Source organism: Bubalus bubalis, chromosome 23, assembly GCF_019923935.1.
Source record: "Bubalus bubalis isolate 160015118507 breed Murrah chromosome 23, NDDB_SH_1, whole genome shotgun sequence".
NCBI lineage: Eukaryota > Metazoa > Chordata > Mammalia > Artiodactyla > Bovidae > Bubalus > Bubalus bubalis.
In genome coordinates, this window is record NC_059179.1 from 21,354,835 (window position 1) to 21,365,928 (window position 11,094).

Below are 11,094 nucleotides of genomic sequence, written 5' to 3' on the forward strand. Positions count from 1 at the left end.
CATACCACCATCATCATCACACAGTGGTCTCTAAACTGGAATAGATTCCCATGGCCCAGGGACCTAAAGAAACAGAATTTCCATGTGTAGAGCCTGAGGATTTGTATTATTAAAAGGTTTTTCTAGTGATTCTGCCACATAGCCAAGTTTGAGAACCATTAAAATGCATTGAGAACTCTGAAGTCAAAAAGTGCTTCTTTCAAATCCAGACTCTATTACCTATCAGTTATATGACTCTATAAGCTTCAACTTTTTCTTTAGCAAAGAGATAATGCCTAAACACAGGGTTGCTGTGACAAGGAGAAGATATGGGTAAGCCCTTATTAGCACTCTACCTGTGGATGTTTTAAAACATAGCCACTTCTCCCTTCAAGAGCTTAATTCTCTTTCCCTGAAGTAGAGGCTGTATTAAAGGACTGATTTCTAACAAATAGAAATTATTTGGAAACGATAGAGTGTAGCTTCTGAGGGAAGACCATAAAAATATGTCCACCTGCTCTCTCTCTCTCAGATCACTGACTTTGGGGAAAGTTAGCTGCTATGTTATGAAGACATTCAAACTTCCCTATGGAGAGAGAGGCACATGTGGTGGGGTACCAATGCCTCTAGCCAACAGACACTAAATGAGCTTTGAAGTGGATACTCCAGCCCCACTCAAGCCTTTGGATAACTGCAGCCCCAGTCAACATTTTGAGATGTTTCAGGAGGCATTGCTTGAGTCAAAACCACCTAAGTCACTCCCAAATTCCTAAACCACAGAAAGTGTGAGACACCAAACTTCTGTTGTTTTAACCCACTAAGCTTAAGGATAATTTTTTTACAAAGCAATAGATACACTGTTTAACAAAAGTAGGTGAGAGTAAAAAAAATTTTTTAATTAAAAGTAGTGATCGCTATTTAACTATAAAGTATAACAGATAAGCACTGCCTGAGACCCAAAGGAAACAGATTCTGCCCTCAGAAAGCTGAGTCTGATAATACCTAGCTGACATTTTATTTTATGTTTTTGGAGCATAGAAAGGTTTACAGCAAGGCCATGCAAGGAAATGGTGGCTCATGCTCTAAAAAACTCCAAGTTCCCTGAAGGGCTTTTTGTTTTTCTTCAATATTATACTATTATTACCTAGATAACTATTTAAACAAAACCTACTTAAGCATGATGTGATGTTATTATTTGAAATAAAACACACATATTTAATGAGGAGAAAAATATGCCCCCCAAAAGATTCAAAGAAGAATGGATTCCTAGCCTCCTTCCCTATGATGACATCTGGCTGGGCTACAAAACTGGGGAAACTTAAGTCATCAAGTACACTTACTTCTTCATGATCTGGATTTCATGGCACCACCGTTCTCTGTTTTTGGTACTTAGCTCTAGGCGACAAGACTTAATTGCTATTTTGAGATCAAGTTCCTGCCAAAATAGAAAATCAACAGAAGATTACAAATTAGGTTCTTGTGCAGATTTACTTGCTATCAAAGAAATGCCAACTTGGGGAAACAAAACTCTTTTAGCTTTACTAATTAAACAGAAGATTATAAATTAGGTTCTTGTGCAGATTTACTCAGAGAAGGCAATGGCACCCCACTCCAGTACTCTTGCCTGGAAAATCCCATGGATGGAGGAGCCTTGAAGGCTGCAGTCCATGGGTCGCTGAGGGTCGGACACAACTGAGCGACTTCACTTTCACTTTTCACTTTCATGCATTGGAGAAGGAAATGGCAACCCACTCCAGTGTTCTTGCCTGCAGAATTCCAGGGACGGCGGAGCCTGGTGGGCTGCCATCCATTGGGTCGCACAGAGTCGAACATGACTGAGGTGACTTAGCAGCAGCAGCAGCAGCAGCAGCAAATTTACTTACTATCAAACTAATGCCAACTTGGGGAAACAAAACTCTTTTAGCTTTACTAATTAAACATATTTATCCACAGTTCTCTTGAGCCAATGCTTCTGCCAAGTAAGCCATGAGACTATTATTTTTTATTTTTATTTTTTTTTCGTTTCATACATATTTTACATGTTTCAATGCCATTCTCCCAAATCTTCCCACCCTCTCCCTCTCCCACAGAGTCCATAAGACTGTTCTATACATCAGTGTCTCTTTTTCTGTCTCGTACACAGGGTTACTGTTACCATCTTTCTAAATTCCATATATATGCGTTAGTATATTGTATTGGTGTTTTTCTTTCTGGCTTACTTCACTCTGTATAATAGGCTCCAGTTTCATCCACCTCATTAGAACTGATTCAAATGTATTCTTTTTAATGGCTGAGTAATACTCCATTGTGTATATGTACCACAGCTTTCTTATCCATTCATCTGCTGATGGACATCTAGGTTGCTTCCATGTCCTGGCTATTATAAACACTGCTGCGATGAACATTGGGGTACACGTGTCTCTTTCCCTTCTGGTTTCCTCAGTGTGTATGCCCAGCAGTGGGATTGCTGGATCATAAGGCAGTTCTATTTCCAGTTTTTTAAGGAATCTCCACACTGTTCTCCATAGTGGCTGTACTAGTTTGCATTCCCACCAACAGTGTAAGAGGGTTCCCTTTTCTCCACACCCTCTCCAGCATTTATTACTTGTAGACTTTTGGATCGCAGCCATTCTGACTGGTGTGAAATGGTACCTCATAGTGGTTTTGATTTGCATTTCTCTGATAATGAGTGATGTTGAGCATCTTTTCATGTGTTTGTGAGCCATCTGTATGTCTTCTTTGGAGAAATGTCTATTTAGTTCTTTGGCCCATTTTTTGATTGGGTCATTTATTTTTCTGGAGTTGCGCTGTAGGAGTTGCTTGTATATTCTCGAGATTAGTTGTTTGTCAGTTGCTTCATTTGCTATTATTCTCTCCCATTCTGAAGGCTGTCTTTTCACCTTGCTAATAGTTTCCTTTGATGTGCAGAAGCTTTTAAGGTTAATTAGGTTCCATTTGTTTATTTTTGCTTTTATTTCCAATATTCTGGGAGGTGGGTCATAGAGGATCCTGCTGTGATGTATGTCAGAGAGTGTTTTGCCTATGTTCTCCTCTAGGAGTTTTATAGTTTCTGGTCTTAGGTTTAGATCTTTAATCCATTTTGAGTTTATTTTTGTGTATGGTGCTAGAAAGTGTTCTAGTTTCATTCTTTTACAAGTGGTTGACCAGATTTCCCAGCACCACTTGTTAAAGAGATTGTCTTTAATCCATTGTATATTCTTGCCTCTTTTGTCAAAGATAAGGTGTCCATATGTGCGTGGATTTATCTCTGGGCTTTCTATTTTGTTCCATTGATCTATATTTCTGTCTTTGTGCCAGTACCATACTGTCTTGATGACTGTGGCTTTGTAGTAGAGCCTGAAGTCAGGTAGGTTGATTCCTCCAGTTCCATTCTTCTTTCTCAAGATCGCTTTGGCTATTCGAGGTTTTTTGTATTTCCATACAAATTGTGAAATTATTTGTTCTAGCTCTGTGAAGAATACTGTTGGTAGCTTGATAGGGATTGCATTGAATCTATAAATTGCTTTGGGTAGTATACTCATTTTCACTATACTGATTCTTCCAATCCATGAACATGGTATATTTCTCCATCTATTAGTGTCCTCTTTGATTTCTTTCACCAGTGTTTTATAGTTTTCTATATATAGGTCTTTAGTTTCTTTAGGTAGATATATTCCTAAGTATTTTATTCTTTCCGTTGCAATGGTGAATAGAATTGTTTCCTTAATTTCTCTTTCTGTTTTCTCATTATTAGTGTATAGGAATGCAAGGGATTTCTGTGTGTTGATTTTATATCCTGCAACTTTACTATAGCCATTGATTAGTTCTAGTAGTTTTCTGGTGGAGTCTTTAGGGTTTTCTATGTAGAGGATCATGTCATCTGCAAATAGTGAGAGTTTTACTTCTTCTTTTCCAATTTGGATTCCTTTTATTTCTTTTTCTGCTCTGATTGCTGTGGCCAAAACTTCCAAAACTATGTTGAATAGTAATGGTGAAAGTGGGCAGCCTTGTCTTGTTCCTGACTTTAGAGGAAATGCTTTCAATTTTTCACCATTGAGGATAATGTTTGCTGTGGGTTTGTCATATATAGCTTTTATTATGTTGAGGTATGTTCCTTCTATTCCTGCTTTCTGGAGAGTTTTGATCATAAATGGATGTTGAATTTTGTCAAAGGCTTTCTCTGCATCTATTGAGATAATCATATGGTTTTTATTTTTCAATTTGTTAATGTGGTGTATTACATTGATTGATTTGCGGATATTGAAGAATCCTTGCATCCCTGGGATAAAGCCCACTTGGTCATGGTGTATGATCTTTTTAATGTGTTGTTGGATTCTGATTGCTAGAATTTTGTTAAGGATTTTTGCATCTATGCTCATCAGTGATATTGGCCTGTAGTTTTCTTTTTTTGTGGGATCTTTGTCAGGTCTTGGTATTAGGGTGATGGTGGCCTCATAGAATGAGTTTGGAAGTTTACCTTGCTCTGCAATTTTCTGGAAGAGTTTGAGCAGGATAGGTGTTAGCTCTTCTCTAAATTTTTGGTAGAATTCAGCTGTGAAGCCATCTGAACTTGGGCTTTTGTTTGCTGGAAGATTTTTGATTACCGTTTCAATTTCCGTGCTTGTGATGGGTCTGTTAAGGTTTTCTATTTCTTCCTGGTCAAGTTTTGGAGAGACTATTAAACTGATGCTTTTAAACTGACCTTCAAACACCAAAGCACACAAGCAAAAAGTTACTGAGGCTGATCCTGTAACAGATCTCTTCAGAACACCATCAAATACATGCTGCTAGAATATAAAAAGACTCTGTCTCCCCAACAACCCCTTTCTGAATTTAGTCAAGGCAGCTAAAAAGGGTTCCAGGTTCCCGCATAACTAGAATGCGGAGAATAATTCAGGGCTCCCTGCCTCAACAGTAAGAAATAGTTTTAATATGACCAAATCTAATACAAAAAAACTCCAAAACTATTTCCTAATTTTTGCATTTCAAATGACATTAAAAGACTCCTAACAATGGTTGTATATTTCCATGTCTAGAAAACGGACCTAACAGCTTTTGCCTCTATGACTAGTAATTTAGCCAATTCTAACTGAAATTAAACCCAACCTGATGTACATTACAGGAAGTAGCCAAACCTCATCACATTCTGGCAACAGTAATAATGCAGCCCAGGAACAGGAAGCAAGACACAACTTGTATAGGATGGTCTGAAATGGGGGCCGGCAAGAAATGAGATAACTGATGTATAGAGCGAGAGTAAGGAACTAGGCCAGACTACAGCCCAACCTAACCAGTGTCCTGCCTCCCTTCAGCCTCTCGTTATGAGTAGATGCTGGGCTGCTGCTAGGTCCTGTGTACGTTTTTACCACTATGCAGTCAATCTGGCACAACCATGAACAACATTAAGTCCTAAATTCTCATATGAGTAAGGCAGAAAGCTATCTACTTCAAAAAGATTTCATCCTAAAGTATCCTTCAACCTCTCAGTTTATATTTCAGCTACTCTCTGAAGGTCTTCCTCACTTTTCACGGAGAATGCTCTGTGGAAAGTTTATACATGTCCAGCAAAACAAAAAAAGAAGAGTTTGGTGCTTTAAAAAAACAAAAAAAGGTAATAGTAATAGGCAGGAGATGAATGGTGGTGATGGCTGCACAAAATGTGAATGTACTTAATGCCACAGAACTGTACACCTAAAGATGGCTAAATGGCAAATGTTATGTATATTTTACCACAATAAAAAATTGGAAAATACTAAGCCAAATTATGGAGAAGGCAATGGCACCCCACTCCAGTACTCTTGCCTGGAAAATCCCATGGATGAAGGAGCCTGGTAGGCTGCAGTCCATAGGGTCGCTGAGGGTCGGACACGACTGAGCGACTTCACTTTGACTTTTCACTTTCATGCATTGGAGAAGGAAATGGGAACCACTCCAGTGTTCTTGCCTAGAGAATCCCAGGGACGGCAGAGCCCGGTGGGCTGCCGTCTATGGGGTCGCGCAGAGTCGGACACGACTGAAGTGACTTAGCAGCAGCAGCAGGAAGCTAAATTAGTTTCTATTAGTTTCTTTACTACAGGACTTCACAGAGCTTTTAATATGCTATTGTGGGTTATGACTCTCCAAATGAAGAAATATTAGATGCATCATTTATAGAATGTATTCAGAGAAGGCAATGACACCCCACTCCAGTACTCTTGCCTGGAAAATCCCATGAGCGGAGGAGCCTGGTGGGCTGCAGTCCATGGGGTCGCTAAGAATCGGACACGGCTGAGCGACTTGACTTTCATTTTTCACTTTCATGCACTGGAGAAGGAAATGGCAACCCACTCCAGTGTTCTTGCCTAGAGAATCCCAGGGATGGGGGAGCCTGGTGGGCTGCCGTTTATGGGGTCGCACAGAGTCGGACAAGACTGAAGCGACTTAGCAGCAACAGCATAGAATGTATTGACCACAGTATCCTTTTTTCAAAGCATTTTACAAGATTAGTTTTTCCAAACACATTGTGAGAAGTGCCACCCTATATCCTAGGAAGAGTTCTTTGGTTATTTAACCATGCTTCGACATCACTTTACAAATACCTTCATTATATAGGTTACCACATTGTACTTAAAGTGTTTCTGTGTCTACTTCTCTCACTAGACTTGAAATTCTTTGAGGGAAGAAAATACTGTTTTTGTTGATTCTGGTACCATCAGCTGTCAGCTACCCAATAATCAGTTAAATAAACCATATCACATCCTTTTCTCTTTCTCGTTGTGATTTAAGAGGGGGTAGATGAAATATTGAAATGTGGCTTCCACCAAAACACAAGGATTTGAAAGCCAAACTCAAAGCTCTAATTGGAAAAGTAATGATACTGTTTGTAAGTCTTACCACAGAGTATCCTCTTCTCACTACAGACTCAGTTGTCAAATGTCCCAGTTCTGGGGAAGGGCCACTGTGAATATCTGGAAAGTTCCCAAGAGATTTCTAAGATTCTAGAGGAAGCTAAATCTCTTCCATTTAAACAGTGATGAATTCCAAAGACACATCCTCTGGTAACACATCCTCTGGTATGTCGGGAGAAAATTAGGCAGGAATTATTGTTTAAAGACTCATGTCCTGGAGGCTCAGATGGTAAAGAATCTGCCTGTAATGTAGGAGACCCAGGTTCAATCCCTGGGTCGGGAAGATCCCCTGGAGAAGGGAATGGCAACCCACTCCAGTATTCCTGCCTAGAGAATTCCATGGACAGAGGAGCCTGGCGAGCTACAGTCCGTGGGATCGCAAAGAGTCAGACAGGACTGAGCAACTGACACTTGCTCTTTCTTTCATTGTTTAAAGGGTACAGAGTTTCAATTTGGGAAGATGAAAAAATTCTGGAAATAGATGGTGATGGCTGTTGCACAACAATGTAAACATACAATGTCACTGAACAGTACACTTTAAAATGATCAAAATGGTAACTTTTATGTTATATATACTCCATCACAATTTTTTTTTAATTTGATGTATTCATTCATCCCCAGCCAGGAACCAAGCAAAGCAGTCACATAAACAGGCGAGCATGCAAACTTCTTTTTCTTATGACCAGACTGACGGGCAGGTTGATAACAAAGCCACAGGCAAAATTCTGCTGGAAGTACTTGGCCCCCTCTCTTTACTCTTTGAATGCCTTGTGTCTGATGGTGAAAATTATTAAATTTACTACTTGTCTGACTGTCAAAGTACTTAATGCCTGGTCCTTCACCTTCCTTTCTCCCTCTCTCCAAGACTCTCTCCTTATGCTCTACTAGAAACATGCTTCACAAAATTTCCTGTTATATCAGTGACATTTGTCATTGTATAACTGCCACACAAACAGACCTAATCCTCCCAGGTAGACTCCCATCTACCCTACTTCCCTCCCTATGCTGTGAGCTCTCTACTCACATTCATACTTCTTAGGACAGCAAATCATGATTCCCCCTCTTGAATCCACTTCTTAGGTCATAGGCCAATACATTTTAGTAACAGCTTAACTGTTCATCTTGTCTTATATGTTTTTCCACAAAGATTTACCTTTTACAAAAAATCTTCGAGAACACCACTTTTATCTTGACATTTCCTTTTTTTAACATCAGTTAATGATGATGAAGATGATGACACCAGCAACAACATAGCAGCAGCAGGAGCTAACATCTGAGAGCTTACCATGGGTGTGGCACTTATAAACATCTTTTTTAACTCTCAGACTCATGATGTATATACATTATTATAACCCTTTTACATATGATAAAATAAAAGCTATACTGCAGGGAATATTGTTCCAGGGTCTATAAAGCTAATGGGTCTGAAAATGTCCTTCAAGAGAGCATGTGCTATGCTAAGTCTCTTCAATTGTGTCCAACTCTTTGCCACCCTATGGACTACAGCCCACTAGGCTCCTCTGTCCCTGGGATTCTCCAGGCAAGAACACTGGAGTGGGTTGCCATTTCCTCCTCCAAGGGATTTTTCCGACCCAGTGGTCAAACCGTGCCTCTTCTGTCTCCTGCATTGGCAGGCGTGTTCTTTACCACTAGCTCCACCTGGGAAGCCCTCAAGAGAGCACGGATCCCCTCAAAGGCAATGCATAAGGCTCTATGCATGTGCATCTGTGCATTTGTCTGGGGGAAAGGTTCATAGCTTTTATTGGTATATGAAAAGACTGGCTCACACATGATCGTTAGATGCTGCTACAATGGTTAAATATTTTCAGTTAAATCGAAGCACAATTTCCGAGTCTAATGTTAACTGTCTTCACCTGCTAGAGGACCTCACCCTCTATCTCCTCCCCTTGTGAATCCACGATCATTTTCACCAGGTGTTCCCTACTTAGAAAGCATCCCCAGTTCCAAAGCCCCAACACCCAATGAAACCAAAAGCTTGACTGAGGACCCACTACGACACCGTCCTTGTCTACTCCAGGCCCTACAGATATCACAAGGCCTGCAAGCACACACAAAAAACACACACATTCCAACAGGCAGCCCCGACCCAGCCCCATCTTCTCACCCACTTGTGCTCACAATATGTGCACACTCTGATATGTGTGTACCTCCCACACCCTGACTGTATATTCAGAGGGACACGTACGTGCCAGCACGCTCGGTAAACACATCTTGACAGTCATAACAAAAGTTCTCCCTAATAGCTCTCTCTCACACACTGCCCAGAACTCAGATAAACCTCGGACTCAATCCCAGGCTCACAAGTACAATCGGTCCTCTGTCCTTTCTCTCTCTCTCTCACACACACACATACTGAGGCTCACTGGCCCACGACACTGCCCCACGGACAATCTCTCACGTACTGACAGGCACTGTGTCCCACAGGCGCCCTGACAAACACCCACCGCCGCTCCCTTGCGCGCCCCGCCTCACCCGATGTTGATACAGGCAGACGTTCCCGAAGCCGCCGGTGCCCAGCCGCTCCCGCATCTCCCAGGGCCCGCCCGCGCCCGGCCGCAGCCCCGGGGGCCGCTCCATGGGGCGGGAGGGCTAGCGGCCTGAGGCTCCGCCACTGTTTCGAGGCCGGTTCCGGGCCGCAGAGGCTCGCGCGTCTTTCTTCTCGCGAGAAGCAAGCGTCATTTCCGGTAACTGCGGCAGCGAAAAAGCCCGCCCCGAGCCCCGCCGGCGAAACGGTAGGGACGAGGGTGGGTGCTTTCAATCCCCTCTTTCAAAAAGTTCCCTAGGCATCTTCGTAGCTGAGAAAACCCACATGTGTTTTCCAAATCTTCAAAAATATAAGCTCTCCAAACCATTCCCTTAAAATCACTTTCCAAATCAGTCTTTGCCGTATTCGTCTTTTCTAAACTTAAGGTTGTCCCCACCCCTGTCTACGCTTCACCTTATTTCAGACCTTCCTCCAGCCCCACCACCCGCTGAGCTGCCACTGGTAAAGGCCACCGAGGATTTAAATATTGCGAAATAAGAACTAGAAAGAATTCTGCGCTAACAGGTCCGCTGATGCATTAGGCTTCATAGTTCATTTTTCTTTTCTTCTCTTCAGTGACTTCGTATGCACCTGTTCTAGGATCTCCCCTATAACCCCAAACAACTCAAGGATGTGACGCTGTTCCGGAGTAAAGAATGCTCCGCCTGACTTCGGGAGCTTTTCCCTAAAAGCCTCACGGAGCTTGCTGTCAGGCGTACCTCCAGTTGTGGGTTTGCCAGCACTGTAGTTCCTCATTGTGGGGTTGTTTCCGACACGCAAGGCAGAGCTGCAGAGGCAAGCTTCCGATAGCTATTGGTGCAACAGTAATTAAGTGCGTCCGAGTGGCAGACTGCCTTAGAATAGGGGTGCCAACTCCCCATTCTCGCTTTGAGTGTTGTACGCTTCATGTAAGTTGATCTCATCAGTCACTCCAAGGTTTATCAGCATGGAATCAAATTCTCTAAGTGAGAGTTTCCTTAAGCCTGGTCATTTGACCCTCCTTTGAGATTATGTGCACTTGGACCATCATTTGAGCAGCCTGGGTTGTGAACTTAGAATTCAGCTAACATTTTGTGACATGACTGCCACTAAAGATGTAGCATGTTGATACTTCTAAGGTGGATACAGTAGGTGCACCACAGTAGTGTTGCTTTTTGAAAGCACTGAATGGACATTGTTATAGCAAATGTCTGTTGTCCCCCAGATCCCTGAATATTGCAGCCAGGATGTTGAACACTGTAAGATACAAACCATGTTGTACAGTAGTTCACCAGTAACCTGTGTGTAGTATCCAAAATTCTGATTCCCATATATGCTTGCTAGCCATGGAGCTGGAGCATCAGTCTTGAAGGTGGCACACAGTTCCACCAAAAGCATGTCCCTTCTAGCTGGGCAGACTACACAGATTGTGGCAGACTGTTCAAACAGAATGAAGTCCTCATTTGCTAAGTGGGCAGCATCTGGCTCTGGAGTGTATCTGATAGGCATAGGTAGGGCCCAAATCCCTAATTCTTACTTGGAAGAGCTACAAAGGGATGCTGAAGACCCTTAAGTGGCCATCTTTGCAGGAACTGGGTTGTTTCCCATAGTTCACTTTTTGAGGTTTTTCTGAATTAAAAAAAAAAAAAATCCTGGCTGGTTACCTTCAGGCTCTATCATCTTGCAGCTTGCCAGCTTGTTTTT

General features: G+C 42.0%; 1 protein-coding gene across 7 annotated transcripts in view; it reads right to left on the reverse strand.

Annotated features, from left to right (window-relative positions):
• The window catches only part of CHUK (component of inhibitor of nuclear factor kappa B kinase complex), a 43,374-nt gene extending 33,830 nt beyond the window's left edge, over positions 1–9,544 (reverse strand). For all 7 annotated transcript variants that reach the window (XM_044935319.1, XM_006067612.3, XM_006067610.3 and 4 more), the window contains exons 1-2: positions 9,360–9,544; positions 1,320–1,414 (exon numbers count right to left, since the gene is read on the reverse strand). In XM_044935319.1, the coding sequence (XP_044791254.1) occupies positions 1,320–1,414; positions 9,360–9,464 (200 nt within the window). In that variant the 5' untranslated portion in view covers positions 9,465–9,544. The remainder of the gene's footprint in view (positions 1–1,319; positions 1,415–9,359) is intronic.
• Positions 9,545–11,094: the final 1,550 nt, after the last annotated feature.